Raw genomic sequence first — 18550 nt, 5'->3', positions numbered from 1 at the left:
TCTTCGGAGCTTAGCTGTATTCGTGGCCGATGGTTTCGGTTCTTGTGCCCTGTTGCTTTCGCACTCGTGCTTCTGTTGTCGCGCGTAGACCAGATGGGAGATGGGTAATTGGGGGTAAGCAAACGCTCTTCAGCCCTTCGCTGCCGCCACGAATGCTTCTATCTTCTTCAGATCTTGCTTTCCATCAGTCTCAACCCCACTGCTAGTATCGACTACCACGATGTTGTCGCGATATGGCCCTAGCTGCTCAAGCACTGTGGCAATATTGTCCGCATTCAAACCACCAGCAAGCATAGCTTTGACACTGGGGTCCTTCTCAAATAATGCTCGCACGGCCTTGCCATCCAGCATCTTGCCTGATCCGCCAGCTCCAGCATCCAGAAGAGATATTGCTTGGTGTCCCCTCGTGCTGAAGCCGGGTTCTCCTGGTGCAAAACGCCGTATGACTGGCACGGGTATGCTTCTCGTCCACTCGAGTGGTTCGGTGCCGTGTAACTGAACAAGATCAAGGCCGAATTTGTGTACCTCCTCAATGATAGTCTCGAGAGGCTGATTGAGGTACACACCAACCAGGCGCGCTCGGTCAGGCCGAATGAGTGTCCTCGAGTTGGACTCGAAGTAGTCCTCTGCGCCGACATGTGCAGTTGTTCTTTGGGCCGGTCTCTTGCGCTTTGTGGTCCTCACGGTCTCGGCAATCTTCTCGACAACTTCATCCTGGACAAATCGTGATCTGCCTGGTACGCGTATGACACCAATGAAGTCAGCGCCAGCCTCGATAGCGGTTTTGGCTGCTTCCGGCGACCTCGTTCCACAGATCTTGACGGCCAGTGATGGCTTCACACTCGTCTTCGGTACAGTCGGTTCTCCCAGCAATTCAGCAATGAATGCCACGGTATCAGCAGGTCGCATCAACGCCTCACCAACAAGCACACCCTTCACACCTTCTTTTCTGTATGCTTGCACATCTTTTGGCCCAGAGATGCCACTCAGAGCACACACGATCGTTGCCTCTGGCACAATATCCATCAATCTGCTTGTTGTGCCAAGATCGACCTCGAAGTTGGTAAGATCCCTGTTGTTTACTCCAATGACCTGTGAGCCGAGCTCAACAGCAATCTTCATCTCTTCGGCAGTATTAACCTCGACCAGTGGCTCCATACCCAGACTCTGAGAGTACTTGTACAGTCTCGTTAACGTCTCCACATCCAGCATCTTCACGATCAAAAGCACAGTATCTGCTCCGGCTAGTCTTGCTTCCAGTATTTGGTACTCTTCAAAGATGAACTCTTTCCGCAGAATCGCCGGTCTGTTTGGCATGCAGTCAAGTGCTTTCCGCACGAATCCTAGGTCCGCCAATGTGCCTTTGAACCAATCTGGCTCGGTAAGGACTGATATGACGGATGCACCTGCTTGGGCATATTTTCTGGCTTGTGCTGGCGCGCAGGCGTTGAGTTGTATGTCGCCCTTCGAGGGCGAAGCACGTTTGATTTCGGCGAGGAGTGAGACAGGGTATTCGGACTGCCGCAGCCGATCAGGGAAGGATATCTGTGGTGGAGCGAGGCCAAGGTCATAAGACGCCTGAAGATCTTCCGGCCGTTGTGATGGTATTTGTTTCTGAGCAGCAACCACTTCTTTTCTTCTCGCAAAGATCTTCTCGAGGATATTCGTCTTCTTTTCTGTGCCGTTTGTAGTCCCGTTCACCTGCTTCGATTTGCTCTCGGCCTTCCATGTGCCACCGGTCATTTTCAAGAAGTTCTTGAGCATTGTGCGACCATGTTCAGTGAGGATACTCTCCGGGTGAAACTGAACTCCCTCCATAATATATTCTTTGTGCCTCACGCCCATAATCACGCCCTTGCCGCCATCTGGACCTGCTGCAATCCAACTCGAGACTTCCAGACATTGAGGTAGTGTTGGGTGTGTTCCGGCGAGTGAGTGATATCTTGTGACTGGCACATCCTGAGGTATTGAGGTGTAGACTCCTTTGTCATCGTGTCTCAGCGGAGAGGTTTTGCCGTGAAGAATCTCTCCAGTTACATCAACTTTTCCTCCAAATGCCGAGATTATACACTGCTGGCCCATGCATACACCAAAGATTGGGATCTTCCCAGCGAAGTGGTGTATGGCATCTCTACTGACGCCTGAATCCGAGTCGGGATGGCCTGGTCCTGGCGAAACAACTAGCTGAGTGGGCTGTTTCGCGATGAGCTCTTCTAGTGTGATCTTGTCGTTGCGATATACGGTCACTGTTGCGCCCTCCAATATCAGATACTGGTAGACATTCCAAGTGAAAGAGTCATAGTTATCAATGAGGACAAGGTTCGTGGCGGTGTCGAGCTTCGGGACAGGAGGAGTGTCAAACCGTGAATGGTCAATCAATTCTGGCGCAGGCATCTTGTGTAGATATGTACAGTGGTCGAAGTATTTCCATGGCGGAGAGTTGGAGTCGCTCTTTGCACTCCGAGATGCAGATACCGCCTCGGCAGCCCCGGGAGGCCTCCAACCATTTCAGGGCCCTGGTCGCCTAAAGCTTATCCGCCCGCCGACCTTCTGGAACTTTTTCACTAGCGCCATTGTTCCGCCGATCATGTTTGACGCGTTTGTCTCGCGGCAGGCGCGTCTGCGGACTTTCTATGTTGACATGGCTGTGGAAATCGTGAGATCGTACATACATATCTCCTGCTGACTGTCTCGGGCTTCTTACCAGTGCGCAATGGCGCCAAATGGCAGCCTATACCTGCCAGATCTGCCCAAGCTGTTTGCAGGAGAAGAGCTCATCCTGTAAGTCTGGAAACGCTAATGCGCTGGGCAAAATCACTGACCTGCCCCAGATCATGGCATGATGTGCCCATACATACGTGGAATCCTGCAGCAATACCGGAGAGTGACGCAACCCACTGGAAGGACATCCTAAACCACGAACGAGTACGAAGCCAAATCCACCGAACCAGTCCGTCCTTCGAGCCAGCAAACCCAGCCAGCCAGAAGCAGTTTGAGGGAGCCACAGCGGCCATCAATGTTGCTCCTTCCCAAGACAAACACTACGACATCTCACAGATCAAGGCTGACGCATCATGGCTAAGCAAGGACTTGAAGTTGGACCAGGCTCAGGCTCTGAGAGTGGTGCTGTTGGAATGGCAGAACCGTCCCCTCCTACACCTACAAGCTGGCTATTCAGAAGCAGAAGTCGCCAGTCTCAAAGACGTCTACGGTTCACGGCTCGCTTTTGATGCCAACTTTGAAGCCACTACTATTACATTGAGGGACGAGGAGGAGTTCAAGACCGATTCAGCCAGACGGCGGAGGCAGATATTCATACATTACCAAGAATGCATTGGCTTTTCGAGGACATGGTTAGCGCTACAGAACGATAGACTAGCAGTCAAGCTCGAGATCGCAACCGAACCCAATTCTACAACGCCCTTTCCGAACATAGCTCTTTCGATCGACCAATCTATGGACTTACTCGTCAAAGTTTTGGAAGAATATGCCAAAGGCCCTGAGTGGGATGTGATAGACGAGGACTCGAATTACTTCTGGCAGATCGGCCATCTGTTCTATGCCCAGAATCTGATGCAGGTTATCATTCTTGCAATTCGCACTGTGCCGACCCCTCCAGCACAGCCTCTGCAGAAATGGTTCCATGTTATGGGAGATCTTGTCTACCTGGGTGACCTCGAGCCTAGCTTGCTGTTCACATCGAATCAACTAGCACAGCTTCATCATCTGGTCGCTCTCACCACTCTTGCCTTCATCGATCCTGCCAATACCGTTCATCAGCTCGACCAGAATCCAAAACAGCATTGGATGGATGATCTGGATATCGTGTCGGATGTTCACATGAATCTGTCCAACGCGATAGATGCAAGTTGTCTGCAAGCTGCTCCTGCCACATATGCATGGGCTCTTGTCTTGCAAAAGGCTCGCAGGGAGGCAGCTGAAACCAAGGACAGAAGAGATAGCCCGATAGTGAACAGAACCATCGAGACATACGATAGTGCTACAGGTAGACGAGCCTCAGTACCTGCGGATACCGAGAAAACCTGCTTCGAAGACATCTGCGCCGCTATTAGCGCCGCCTCACCTCTTCCTGATGCTATCGGTATCACATTGAAGTACACTGTTGAGAAGCTCAAGGTTGCTGACCTTCTGGCCGATATGGCTAGATTTTCGGGCTCCGATATCTTACCTGTGGTCAGGTTAGAGAGGCAGAAGTTGTTACAAGAGGTCATAGTGACGAGTACATCTTTCCTTCCACTTCCCGAGACCTACGGTCCAAATGTTCTTACGCCTCAACTTGCATTGTTAGAACCTGCAAACCCAACACCAGCCGCTCGACGAGAGACGCGTGATGCTTGTACTGCCTTTCTCAATAGCGACGCCTTGGTCCAAGACATTCTCGATGTCGCAGCGTCACGGTTTCCATTCGAAGCAATTCCGTTTTTGAGACTGTGTCGACACCTTGCGCAGGTGAGGGTCTTCCAAGACAATATACAGTACATTACGCACCGTCTACAGACCCTCAACTACTTCACCCACAATGCAACAGGCGCATTTGAATCATACCACACTATTCGAGAAGACGAAAACCTCAATCTCGTCGCCCTCGACCAGCACATCTATGCATTTCCAGCAGAGACAAGTCGGATGTTGACTCAAGGTCAGCATAACCAGGGTGCTCTGGTTATTCCTGCCGACACACAAGGCGAAGTCATATCAGAATCAGACCCTCCTGTTGTACGGTGGCATTTCGATTATTCTGGCCTCCAGCTTATTGGCGACTGGCTGGAACGATATTTCAATGGCGTACTCTCCGAGGTGGTCTCCTCTCACGAGTCGCCTTCAGACGTGGCTGCAGAAATAATACATCTCATTGCAAATCTGTTGACAACAACCGCATTAAGCAAGAGTGCTCTGGACAACGGAAGCAACGAAGTCGACTTCATCATACAAGAAGCAAGTACGAGTCTTAATTTCAGATCGAGCATAATCAATCTTGTTTTCGACATACTCGAGCAAGAATTGCAGGCCTACAGGAGACGACCAACAAACACTTTTGACACCGACCTGCTGTGCGCATGCTTAGCCTTTTCACGAGCAGTTCTCAAGGTCAAGCCAGCACAATTCTGGCAACTAATCGCTAAGACCAGTGTGGTTGACTTTCATGGAGGCAGCGGTTTGCTTTACTCAGTCATATCAGGGGTCGAGTCTACTTCGGGGTATACTCCAGTCACAGAATCATTGTGCCAACTGTATGAAGACATGTGCGTTGCTGCTGTGCAACGTCTGACCAGTTCAAACGATAATCGGCAATGGAGAGCGGGATCGAGCACGAACCTCCTGAACAACACGGAGAAGATTTACGAAGGTGTTCTCCGTGGCGTGACCCAAACGATGCTAGAAATATTCGAAGTGATGACTTCATGGAAACGTCTGCCCCCGGGTCAGGAGCCTCGCATCATCGCCACATTGAGTGACAGCTTTGCCCGGGTGCTGCGGTACAGATTTGGTGTGGGCACTGCCATGTCTAAACTGACTGCGTGCTTGAATACTGCAGCGGATCTCATTATGGCAAGAATTCGGCCAGCAAGTGTTGGTGACTCCAAGTCAGGACCGATTATGTCTCATCTGATCGATGCTGTCAACCTTGTGCCGTCCTTATCGTCCGTTGCCGAGGTCGATGCTTGTCGAGCTTCGTTGTTGCGTCTGTCAAAATCGATTATTGATGTCGCCAAATTTCAGGAAATGCCTGCTTCTGGTCTTGAGCCAACGCTACTTGACTTGTCGCCTGTACTCGTTCGAAATATACACGCGATTGGCGGTGATTTTCACAACCTTTCGTGCTGGCTACTTCAATCACTCTTGGAGTCGAGGTTCTCGGAAAAACCACGTTCACTGCTGGGTCATCTCGGGTCGGCATCTTCTATCGACTTCCTTGACGTCCTCGGCATGGCGCAGAACGCAAATGGCAGAACTGCAGCTCAAGCCTGGAATTTGCTGAACGTCATGATAAGCAAAGACCAACAGTGGCTCTCAACGGTCATCCTGACAGGATCCATACCAGAGAAGCAAGGCGATGCTGCCAAAGCTACCACGAATGTCTACCGTGCGAAGCTAGTCGTCGATAGAGCCATTGATGTGTTGACTAACATTGAGTCAGCGAGAACGTGGACCGAGCTGTATGCCGTCGAATCCGTCCTAAAGTTCATGGTCGCTGCACAGCAGAATTGGTCCTGGACATTGCACGCAATGAGATCACGACAGGAGATCTTTGCAGCTTTGATTCGCTACATTACCAATGATAGAAAAGAAGGTTCTGCCCGTGCTGCTAGTGAAAGAAGAACGATCTCGGCATTGATCACGGATCTAGCCTCAGTTCACCTACAATATGCCAAGTCTGTAAGGGACCTAAAGCTGATGAAGGTTTTCATACCTCTCTTGAACTGGTTAACGACAAACGCGATCGACGTTGCAAGCTACAACACTTCCTTGCACGCAAACCTTGCACAGAACTTTGCTTCGAGGTTCGGCTTGGATCTGGACGACTTCAAGCACAACCCACTCAGCTCAACCGCTGACGAGGACTACTACAGTCTCGAACTTGCAGATCACGTACTCGAACACAGCCCAGCATGGAAGGGACAAGCTAGTGGTCAGTCATACAGGTCAGAAGTCGAGCGCGCTAACGAGAATCTGCGCACTGTTGAATCTGAGCTTGTTTTGCTGCACAGCTTCCAACATCTATGCGTTGAACATGCCGCGTTCTTCGTGCAAGATACAGGCATCCAAACCACGATGGCACACATCTCACAGCGTTGTCTGCGGGCCAATACGAACAGATATCCTGCGGAACGGCTATTCGATGACCTCCTTCAATCACGGGCGGAGATGGCATTAGCTCTGATTCAACGTTTGGTCGAGAAGAAATGTCGTGGGTCAGATTACAGAGAACTGCTCAAGTCGGCGTGGGAGAGCGCACTATTCATGAATGCGAGCTACGAGCAAGCTATTGCCAACAATGATACCACATACTGGCGGACCAGTCTGATGGTGGTGTTGCTCGCGGTGCAATTCCACCTTGGCTCAGGCTGGAAACCACTGTCATCGCATGCTGGCAATGCCCATGAGATACAGAAACACCAGAACAGCCATGTTTCACAGGTCATCGAAATTGCAACGGTGGTCATCGGACAAGGTCTATCAACAATAGTACTGACACTACAAGAGCAGAAACAAGCTGAGATGCAACAGCGACCGCCCGAGAAAGTTGATGTTGGCGTCAAAGACATCACGCTCATTCTGAACTTCCTCGAAACTATTCTCAGAATGGCAACCCTGCCCGACTTCACATCACAGCTCTCCGAGCGACTCATAGCAATGAGCACAACCGAGTCAGCAATGAAGTTGTTCATGTGGTCTCACCTCCTCGCCAGCGAAGACACAGACAACGACCCGGTCCACGCAGTCTATGCGTCACGACTGCTCGTTGCATTATCTACGCTTCCACCTGTGGCTGAGGAGATGGCGGTTGAGGGTGTGCTGAATCAGATACTCACTGCACGTGTGACGCAGGTCTTGCAGAAAGTGCCAGATGGGGTGATGGCTCTTGATCAGCGGGCACATTGTGGGATACTGTACACCATTTGGGCAGAAGGAATACTGCCGCTGGCACTCAATCTGCTTGACTCGGTGCGTGCGCCTGTCGCAAGTGAGATAAGCGTGTTTGTCAATTCATTCCCGAATCAGCTGGTCAGGGCAAGTACTGCGTTTCGACCACGAGAAGGAGAATTCATCACGCTGGGTCAGGCGAGGGAAGTGGGCACGCTTTCTCTTTTGTCATTCATGCTCGATGATTACAGGACCGCTGGTGCGTCGGCGGCCGTTGATCCTGCTAGTATCATGCCACTCAGTGGCTTCGATGAACACAAGAAAGCGATGATCTCGGATTTGAGATCACATATTGAGCTGAGCAAGGTCGCGCTGAGGAGTAAGATCGTGCCGACGAATGAGAAGGAGATGGCGTGGTATAATGAGATGAAAGAGATTACCGTTGATGGAAAGAAGGGGGTGCAGTGTACGCTGGTTGAGAAGGTGAGGGGGGAGATGATTACAAGTGTGAGTTGTTTGACTGCTAGCTTGGGTGAGGATGGGGGGAACGAGGATGGTGAGGGACAAGGACAGGAGCAGAGATGATTTGGTCTGGCCTGAAATAATGTTATGGGGTGGGATGGCGTACTTCACTAGGCGTCGTGCGGGTTATGGAATCGTTGTTGAGCGCCATCATCTCGTAGTACGCCTACATTTCCATAGAGCTTCTACGTAGGATCACAAAAGCACAACTGTTGATCTGCTGTGACTCCGAGTCCTCCTTCGGCTATGCAGTGGACCCCAGCTGGTGGACCCAAGTCCTTTCTGAATATGTATCTTGGCATTCAAGTTTATCTTAAGCTACTCATCGAAGAAAGCTTCAGCCTTGCACGACTTTTTTCTTTCAATCGCACGGGGCATGATCTCTGGCCGAGTTGGATGCTCCTCCAGATGTCAGTCGCATCAACGCATGTGGACGTATTGCCAGGCTTGTGCGTTAGGCAGATGATCGGCTAGACAATCTTCACGTCGAACAATGTACCAGATAAGATGAGAAAGAAACACGCCATGCTCATCCCCTCATCTATACGAGCCCGAATGGGAAGGACCACTGCAACACGAGCACCTGCCGAATCATGCGCGTGATGGAGGAAGTAGCCAGGAAAGCACGGGCTGATAGGCTGTCTCAGGTAGGGACAACCGATCCACCCCACCTTCTATCTTTGGTCTCAGCCTGAAAGTGCATTTGCTCACATCTTACCTGTGGCGTCTTCGCGTCAACATCGAGGGGGCTTGAGCTTCGACGAATACTTCATGGACCTGCGCAAGAGCCGTGTCGCGACACTCAGAGACCCTAACATTGTGACATCTTGATCAGCCTGCAATGGACCCTCTTTCGATCACAGCGAGCATTCTCGCTATCCTGAAACTAACGGAGAGCCTGACGAAGTTTATCATCGATACTAATCGTGCTACTAATGACCAACAGAAATTGGCGGCCGAAGCCAACAGTCTTACTGGCCTCTTGATACAGCTCCACTGTCGAGTCAAAGAGGCACGCTCCAACGATCCGTGGTTCAACCATGCGAAATTTCTGGTTGCGAATAATGGGCCTCTGGAGCAGTTCCAACACATTCTAGAGAAGATTGTGCAGCAGACGACATCATTCAGCAATAGGGAAAGACTCCAAGCAGCCTTGACATGGAAATGGACCAAGTCGGAGGTCAACGATGCGCTGAACCGCATAGAAAGGCTGAAAACACTCATCAATATTGCCCTTACCAACGATGCTTTGTAAGTGAGCGCCGGCATATGATCCATGGCTCTGACATTACCAGCGCATTGTCCCAAGCTATTCATGGCGAGATCCCCAATTTGACGACACGAACCTCAGAAATCCAGCTTGGTGTCGAAGAGTTGAAAGTGTACGCTAGCCGAGATCTACAGAACAAGCTGTCAAGTTGGCTACGTGTACCTGATCCGTCCACGAACTACCAGGCTGCTCTCAAGAAGCGACATGCACAAACCGGGTCGTGGTTGCTGACAAGCTCGCAATTCTGTGACTGGAAACGTTCCACGTCTTCGTTCTTGTGGCTCCACGGAAACGGTAGGTTCGTGTAATTCCTTGCGCGAGACCAAGCTAATATGGAACAGCTGGCTGCTGTAAGACTGTACTTAGGTAGACCTGGGCAGAAGATCGACTGTAGCCGATGATCGAGCTAACAACAAGCAGCGCCACCGCCTTGCAAGACATCATTCAAGAAGCGAGCCTCCAGGCGGATGCCGTCGTCGCCTACTTCTACTTCGATTTTAACGATGTCCAAAAGCACCATACTCAGACCGCTATACGCTGCCTAGTCTTCCAGTTCGCCTTGCAGATGCCGGAATGTCTTGCAGCCCTTGAACAGCTGTACCAACAATGCAATAATGGCTCACAGGCACCCTCCGAGGGTGCCATCCGAGCCATACTCTACGATGCACTTGCCCTTCCACGTCGCAAGTATATCATCATCGATGCACTCGATGAGTGTACAGACCATGAGAATTTGCTTCAGTTCCTCCAAGATCTCGAGGTATCACAACGCGAAGTATGTGTTCTGGCCACGAGCCGACGAGAAAGAGATATTGAGGAAGAATTGCAGCACATCGCAACCGAGACCGTGGACATTCAAAGCGCGGTTGTGGACGACGATATCAGAGTGTATATCGACGATCGGCTTGTTACCGATGCCAAGTTGAAGAAATGGCCTTCGTCGGTCAAAGATGAAATCATTCGCGAACTGATGAGGAAGGCCAATGGCATGTTCCGGTGGGCATACTGCCAGCTCGAGGCTCTCCGAAAATGTATCAAGCTTTCCGCTTTGAGGAAAACCTTACTATCGCTGCCGAAGGACTTGGACGAGACCTATGCTCGGATCATACAGAACATCGACTCGAACGATCAGCTGGAGGACGCCATCAAGATTCTACAATGGTTATGTTTCTCGGAACGCCCATTAACTACGTCTGAACTTGTTGAGGTCCTCGCCATCAAAAGCGGTGAGGATTGCGGCTTTGATCCGGACGAAAAGTTGCCAGATCCTATGGATATCATGGCTATTTGTTCCAGTCTGATCTTGTGTCCTATGTTTGCCACCAAAAAATCGCCGAGAGCAGCCTTCGTTACCTACTGTACATGGGCGAAAGCAATCCAGATGGCGATAGCTGGTTTTTTAAGCCTTACTACCTATTGGCTGAGTATGCCACGCTTTATTGGGATAAGCACATGACGATGGTTCATAACCTCTCTGAAAGCCCCGTTCTGGAGGTCGCCCGCCTTTTTATGTTGCACGAGAACAGTCTACGGATATGGGCACGCCTCTCCAGTCCAGAGTCAAATCGAGCTGAGGATGTTTTGCTATTTCCACCACTTGTCTATGCAAGCAAACTAGGTCTTACTGCTCTTGTCGAGAGACTTCTGCAGGAAGATGCCGATATTGATGCCTGCGGCAGCGAGTACAATGCACTGCAGGCTGCCGTATATATATGTCGCGTGGAGATAATAGAACTGTTGCTGATCAATGGTGCCAATGTCAATGCTAGGGGGCCTCGCGGGAATGCTCTGGAACTCGCATGTGAGAAACCAGGCAACGAGGTGGTCGTGCAAATGCTCCTGGATGCAGGAGCGGATGTCAATGCTGCCTGCCAAGAATTCGCATTGTGTGGCGCATCACGAAACGGAGATGAGAAGGTGGTGCGGATGCTAATAAATGCAGGAGCGAACGTCAACATCCCAGAAGCCTGTCTGGTTTTTACCACCCCATTGTGCGCTGCATCACGAAGTGGGTGTGAGAATGTGGTACAGATATTAGTAGAATCAGAGGCGGACGTCAACGACCGAGCAAGCAGGGAGACCCCATTGATATCAGCATCAGATGGTGGCAATGAGCAGGTGGTGCGAATGCTACTGTCAGCCGGGGCGGATGTCAATGCTACCACAGAAGTCTGGGGCACGGCATTACATGCAGCTTGCGCTCGCGCCAAGAGAGAGGCAATGAGCAGTCTCATGAGTGTAGGTGCGAATGTTGGTGTTCAAGTCAACGCCGCTTGGGAAGAGATAGTGCGGATCCTGTTGGATGCAGGTGCGGATGTTAATGCTCAATGGAAATGTGGCCCCGTGTTAGCGATGCTGGCGTCGTATTGTAGGAACAAGAACTGTGTACAGTTACTGCTCGACCACGGCGCGACTGTTGATGACTTGCCAGGAACAAACTATGGTAATGCTTTGTACGAAGCATTGCGAAGTGAGTGCAAGGAAGTGGTGCAATTGTTGATGAGGTATGGCGCCACGATTGCCCGGAGAGGAGATCCAGAAAGGTGTGCCGCGCTAGATCCAGCACAGTACTCCGAATACGAGGGTGTGATCTACGAGGACGATGCGTGGTCGCGGCATTGGATGGATGTCCCAATGTGCAGAACTACTCGACGTCGAAGGTCGGTTTGAGCCGAATCGAAAGCTGAAGTGAAGGAGAACAAACACGGAACTGAGAGACGTCGAAACTTGATCCGAAAGCTGTCGAATGAGGGTTTGTTTGAAAGATACCGAAGGTCGAGACGAGAGACATGAAAGACGCAAGTCAAGTACATCCAAGATTAAAATGAGAGGCGTTGAAGGCTGATTTCACCGGAGTTTCAACGGTCGCGAGTATCACCAGAAACAGAAGGAGACGCTTGAATGAAGCAGGATCCTGTCCATAGGCCTCCAAAGATCGTTCTATGTGCCGCCGAACCTCTCGCACGACATAGACAGACATGATTTTACACACCCTGGTGTACGCCTGTCCCTCTGCGGAGCCTCGTGCTAAGAACGGAACATTCTCCAGACACTGAGTACGCTACAGGGCAGGCCACAGTAAACCGTCTTCGATATCTTGATGCTCTTGTTCACTCTCCTCAGAATGCCATCCTCTCACTTCCATTACCCACGTGAGAACGAACAGGACGCTTTGCTCTGCTGGGGACCTGGTCGGCACCCAGACACGAAACGGAACACCTCGAACATGTGAGCGTAAGAACGAGGTGCACAGCAAAAGAGGTGAAGGAAGAACGGGCTGAACAACAACACGCGATGAAGCGCAAAGTTCTGTAGTAGTCAACCATTCTGGACCGAACACCTTGCATTGTCATGCTCCAAGATGCTTCGAACCCGACACCGTTTCATACATAGCATCATGGGTATCATGAACAAACGATTCCTTTGCTGGCCACCAACAACGCCGTAACATGCAAACACAACCACAACCACACATCACAAATAATCCTTCTTCCTGCCTGTCCTCGTAAACTGCGTCAGCGCCCACTCCACCTCCCCACCTGCATCCTTCTCCAGCGTCCCACCCTTAATCTCAAAACACCTCATGGTCATTCTCGGACCCACCTCGGCAAGCTCAACATCCCTGTACCCCGTCTGCACGAAGACATGGTGCCGCACCTCAATGCTATCCTCGAAATTTCTGAACGTAACAACTCTGTTTCCGACTCTATGTGGACCATCTCGCGGTGGAAAGAGGTGTTTCAAGATCTGGACCACCCTCTTCCCCAGCCGCGTCGTGAAGCCTTCGAAGACGAGATGTGGATATGATTCTGAGACTGTACCTCTACTCGCATTGGGTATATCTGCACGGAGGACAACATTGTGCAGACTGAACTTCGCCGTCGGCCCATGCGGCAGATGCGAAACCGTAAGTGCCGTCGGTGTCCCTCTGTGTTCATGAAGCAACAGAATATCCGTCAACGCTGCCGCCTTCGCAGAAGACAGGAGATTCGGCAGGATAGTGTTTCCTCTATTCAGCCGTATCGCCGTCGGAAGTAGTAACCGTATCTCCTTGCTGAACGTCGCTAACCTCGTACTCGGATCTCTCGATGTAGTCACCAGCGGTCGTGGATCAGATAGTCCGCTCAGCATACTGTACTCATCGTCTAGACTAGCCTGCGCCTCTGCTGTCTCCGCGTCAAGTGATTCGTCGAATTTGTAGTCTTTTCGTAGAGACTTGTCATTTGCGACTGATGGATCGAGTTGTTTTCCAGTGGCTAAGGACTTCTTGAGGAGGGCTCGTTTCTCGGCGATGGAGGCGTCACGGAGTTGAAGGGCGCGACGATAGAGGTAGTCGCGCCGTTCGCGGGCTTGTCTTCGGATCATGGTGGGCTTGACTTGGTGACTCGAGGGTGTTGGACGACTTCTTTGTGGTGGCAGTTGATCTAGAAAAATTGTAGCAAATTGTGCAAACAACTTACGGCGTAGTGAGCAAACACAGCAAAGTCCGGTCGGAGGTGGTCGCGCCTGCCGCACTTGCAGAAGTGGATCGTTCTTGCCGCATTTACTGGTACACGAAGGTACTTTTTGATACCACTCTTCGACCTCTACCTCTCCTTCTCCCCTCCCTCACAGACCTCGTCATTTGATCAGCAGAGGTCTGATCTTACACAAAGTCTCACACCATCTCCGCTCTGCTTTGGAAGGCGTTTGCTGGGTTCAGGTTGAGGACTCAGCACCTCAGGCCAGGGCGCACTTCGCCTTCGAAGCGATATCACTTGGACGATTGCGATCTTGACCAAGAAGATCTTCCTCCACACGCGGACTTCGACCGACCTCTCTTCGATTACAGCCAACCGCCATCATGGAGGCTTTCAATAACATGGGCAACCATATGGTGTCTAACTCAGCTTCTGCCATCAATGCCACAGACGATGTTTCCACAGTCGACCCAGACGAGAGTATCCTCAGCCTAGCGAAAGGTCCGAGGAGGAGGCAACATGACGACGAGTCAGCAGATGGTGAAGATGATCTCGAAAGTCTCACAAGTGCTGCGCAAGAACAGCAACAGGCTGCAAAACAAGAAGAGCCAGAGAAAGAATTACCTCCACATGCTTGCGCGTGAGTATCCAGAACTTTGGCATGAGCACAGCTAATTCTGGTAGATACTGTGGCATACACAACCCAGCCAGCGTCGTCAGATGTCTATCCTGCAGCAAATGGTTCTGCAGTGCTCGAGGCAACACATCCTCCTCCCACATAGTCAACCATCTCGTTCGAGCCAGACACAAAGAAGTTCAATTACACCCAAGTAGTTCTCTCGGAGACACCGTCCTCGAATGCTACAACTGCGGCACCAAAAATGTCTTCCTGCTCGGTTTTATCCCAGCCAAGTCAGATACAGTAGTGGTCCTCCTATGCAGACAACCATGCGCCGCGATGCCCTCCTCGAAAGACATGAATTGGGACACCTCAAGATGGCAGCCTCTCATCGAAGACCGATCTTTCCTCTCCTGGCTCGTCGCACAGCCAACAGACCAAGAACAATTACGAGCACGACACCTCAGCCCGCAGATGATCGCAAGGTTGGAAGAGCTGTGGAAAGAGAACGCTGCTGCGACAGTAACGGACCTCGAGAAAGCCGCTAACATCGACGATGAGCCTGCGCCTGTCTTGCTAAGATACGATGATGCATATCAGTACCAGAATGTCTTCGGTCCGCTTGTGAAGATCGAAGCAGATTACGACAAGAAGCTGAAAGAATCACAGTCACAAGATGGTCTGATTGTGCGGTGGGATCTTGGTCTGAACAACAAGCACCTCGCCAGTTTCGTCCTGCCCAAGCTGGAATTGGGTGATGTCAAGCTGGCTGTTGGTGATGAGATGAGGATCAAGTACACTGGTGAGCTGCGCTCGAACTGGGAAGGTGTTGGATATGTTATCAAGATCCCAAACAATCAGTCCGACGAGGTTACCATTGAGTTGCGAGCAAAGGGCGACCACAAGTCTGTACCGACAGAGTGCACTCACAACTTCACAGCAGATTACGTCTGGAAGGCTACCTCTTTCGACCGAATGCAGTTGGCCATGAAGACTTTCGCCATTGACGAGATGAGTGTATCTGGTTACATCTTCCACCGATTGCTCGGACACGAAGTTGCAGCTGCTCCCATGAAGACACAGCTGCCGAAGAAGTTCAGTGTGCCAGGACTGCCAGAGTTGAACGGCTCGCAGATCAACGCAGTCAAATCGGTCCTACAGAAACCACTCAGCTTGATTCAAGGCCCTCCGGGTACCGGCAAGACTGTCACATCAGCTACCATTATCTACCATTTGTCGAAGATCAACGGTGGCCAAGTTCTGGTTTGTGCTCCTTCCAACGTTGCAGTCGATCAACTTTGTGAGCGCATTCATCGAACAGGCTTGAAGACGGTCAGAGTCACGGCAAAGTCGAGAGAAGACGTCGAGTCACCTGTTGGCTTCTTGTCTTTGCATGAGCAAGTCCGAATGAACGACAGCAACGTTGAGCTGACCAAGCTCTACCAGCTCAAATCTGAGCTTGGAGAACTTTCCAGTCAGGACGAGAAGAAGTTCAAGACTCTGACACGTGCCGCCGAAAGAGAAATTCTGACCAACGCCGATGTCATCTGCTGCACTTGTGTTGGTGCTGGTGATCCACGACTTGCAAAGCTCAAGTTCAGAACTGTCCTCATCGATGAGTCTACACAATCCGCGGAGCCAGAATGTATGATCCCGCTTGTGCTAGGCTGCAAGCAGGTTGTCCTTGTCGGTGATCATCAACAACTTGGTCCTGTCATCATGAACAAGAAGGCTGCAAAGGCTGGTCTCAACCAGTCACTGTTCGAGCGACTTGTCATTCTTGGATGTGCTCCCATTCGACTCAACGTGCAATACCGGATGCACCCATGTCTATCAGAGTTTCCATCAAACATGTTCTACGAAGGATCTCTACAGAATGGTGTGACTATGCAACAACGACTGCGAAGAGATGTCGACTTCCCATGGCCAGTCATGGACGCACCTATGATGTTCTGGGCTAATCTTGGCAACGAAGAGATCTCAGCATCTGGCACATCCTACCTCAATCGAACCGAGGCTGCCAATGTCGAGAAGCTTGTTACTCGGTTCTTCCGGGCCGGTGTCAAGCCAGAAGATATTGGTATCATCACGCCATATGAAGGTCAACGTAGTTACGTTGTCAGCTCCATGCAAGCGTCTGGTACTTTCAAGAAGGAGCAATACAAGGAGATTGAAGTTGCTTCGGTTGACGCCTTCCAAGGCCGAGAGAAGGACTACATCATTCTGACATGTGTTCGATCGAACGACCACCAAGGCATTGGTTTCCTGTCTGATCCTCGACGATTGAATGTTGCCCTGACGCGAGCCAAGTATGGACTTGTCATTCTCGGTAACCCGAAAGTCCTGTCGAAGCACCCATTGTGGCACTATCTCCTCCTGCACTTCAAGGAGCGCAACTGCCTTGTCGAAGGTCCACTCTCAAACCTCCAGATCAGCTTACACCAATTCAGCAGACCAAAGCAGACTTACCGAGGTCCACAGCGATACCAAATGGCATACAACCACGCCTCCCACATGGCAAGCGGTATGATGAATGGCCGAAATGGTCATGCCCGCAACCAGCAAGGTCCAGAAGGTCAATTCCGACAAGAAGGCTCAGTGGTTGGCTACATCCCAGATGATGTTTCGAGCATTCATTCCAGCGCAATGGGCGGTGTTGGTGTCCCTCCAGGCTACCCTCCCATGTTTCAAGGCTTCACGCCCGACAATTGGCCTGGTCTGCAGCATCAACAAGGTGGCAAGAGAGGGCATCAGAATGGTGTCAGCAAAGGTAAGATCGCTAATGCATCTAGTGTAGCTGGTGAATCTACTGTGGCCACTGAGAGTGATATCACAGCATCGAGTGTTGGTGGTGTTGGCTTGGAGAACTTGAGCATTTCTGACCGAACGAAGACTGCGAGCTACAACCAGAGTGACCGACTGAAGAGATATGTTGAGGGTGTGCCTAGTGATCGACCTGGGTATGCACGAGCACCACCCAAGACGAAGGATGAGGATACGCAAAGTGTCAGCACTGCATTTGCGTCTCAAGTTGGTGGGGAGTTCGATCGATGAGTGAGGACTGCACAGGGCGGGCAAGAAGACAAGTCGGACTGCTCGCCGGGCCTGAAAAACAATCATTATTGACCTACGGTCAGACTCATTGGGAGAATCTCAACCAGCAAAGACGAAAAGTCATCAAGCATCGATCAGAAATATGCATATCTACAGCATCGATAGTGCGGGGCGGCAAATGTGCGATGCACAGCCTGCGATTACAGAAGCGAAGATCGACCAGAAGTCATGGGTGGACAGTGAGTCTGTGCCGGCCGACGACAAGAGCAGGTCTATGGTGATCGTGAGACATGAGGAGAAGAAGTAGCTTGTGAAGGAGATGGATGAAGCAAGGTGGGCTGAATAGCAGTGCTGCTGTGGGTGTTCAATTCAAGACTTTGCAACCATCGAGGCGAACAAATGTCTAGATGTACTCTAGCCAAGCTCGATGCAAGCTTTCAAGCATAGTTTGTGGGACAAGAAGAGGATAGTAGGTGAGTAGATGCATGGAGGTGCGGATTAGTTGAGGAATAGGTTGAGCAGAGTCGTTCATTTCCATTCCTGCTTCGAGAATAACACCACATTCGTTCTATCTTCAGTCCTCTTCATTTCTGCTTTCAGCTTTGCTTACACTTCGCAGTGGTATATGGCGAGTCGAACATAGACGACCACGTTTTGTCACAAGAGGCTGCTCACCGACACGTTCCCGCACGCGGCAAGATCGACAGGAAGGAACGCGCACGCGCAGTATCAGTCGCGGTTGCCATCTGGGGTGGGCACCGCGCGTCTGCCGAAAATCTTCACACGAATCTAACTCAACAACGACCTAGTCTATCTCTATCACCTCATCTCTCACATCGAACAGTTCTTAGCTTTCTCAGAACCTTTGACGAGACCATATCACCAACAGCGCAGCTCCACGAGCACTGACTACAACGAATGGAAGCATGTTCTTCCAGAGACAAAGCAAAGCGTTGTCGACATACTTAGCTTGAATATCAATTCGCCCGTCTACTCGCAGATTCGCGGCACAATGCC

General features: G+C 51.0%; 5 protein-coding genes across 5 annotated transcripts; 3 read left to right on the top strand and 2 right to left on the bottom strand.

The window, feature by feature from the left end:
- Nucleotides 1-129: 129 nt before the first annotated feature.
- Nucleotides 130-2394, bottom strand: TRP3_2 (anthranilate synthase / indole-3-glycerol phosphate synthase; the record flags this gene model as incomplete). The annotated part of the gene is made up of 1 exon (XM_064879174.1): nt 130-2394. One exon carries the CDS (start codon nt 2392-2394, stop codon nt 130-132), a length of 2265 nt encoding a protein of 754 aa, XP_064725127.1.
- A 319-nt stretch (nt 2395-2713) lies between these two features.
- Nucleotides 2714-8193, top strand: PMZ80_010785 (uncharacterized protein; the record flags this gene model as incomplete). The annotated part of the gene is made up of 2 exons (XM_064879173.1): nt 2714-2781; nt 2832-8193. The coding sequence occupies 2 exons, from the start codon at nt 2714-2716 to the stop codon at nt 8191-8193; spliced, it is 5430 nt and encodes a 1809-aa protein (XP_064725126.1).
- Nucleotides 8194-8971: 778 nt separating this feature from the next.
- Nucleotides 8972-10856, top strand: PMZ80_010784 (uncharacterized protein; the record flags this gene model as incomplete). Its single annotated transcript, XM_064879172.1, has 4 exons — nt 8972-9381; nt 9426-9620; nt 9742-9750; nt 9821-10856. The coding sequence occupies 4 exons, from the start codon at nt 8972-8974 to the stop codon at nt 10854-10856; spliced, it is 1650 nt and encodes a 549-aa protein (XP_064725125.1).
- Nucleotides 10857-11112: 256 nt separating this feature from the next.
- On the top strand, nt 11113-12070 carry PMZ80_010783 (uncharacterized protein; the record flags this gene model as incomplete). The annotated part of the gene is given in 2 exon segments (XM_064879171.1): nt 11113-11119; nt 11133-12070. The coding sequence occupies 2 exon segments, from the start codon at nt 11113-11115 to the stop codon at nt 12068-12070; spliced, it is 945 nt and encodes a 314-aa protein (XP_064725124.1).
- Nucleotides 12071-12874: 804 nt separating this feature from the next.
- Nucleotides 12875-13765, bottom strand: IMP4 (snoRNA-binding rRNA-processing protein imp4; the record flags this gene model as incomplete). Its single annotated transcript, XM_064879170.1, has 1 exon — nt 12875-13765. The coding sequence occupies one exon, from the start codon at nt 13763-13765 to the stop codon at nt 12875-12877; it is 891 nt and encodes a 296-aa protein (XP_064725123.1).
- Nucleotides 13766-18550: the final 4785 nt, after the last annotated feature.

This window comes from Knufia obscura, assembly GCF_036327395.1.
Source record: "Knufia obscura strain CCFEE 5817 isolate CBS 148926 chromosome Unknown scaffold_20, whole genome shotgun sequence".
Lineage (NCBI taxonomy): Eukaryota > Fungi > Ascomycota > Eurotiomycetes > Chaetothyriales > Trichomeriaceae > Knufia > Knufia obscura.
This window is presented reverse-complemented; position numbering and strand designations above follow the sequence as displayed.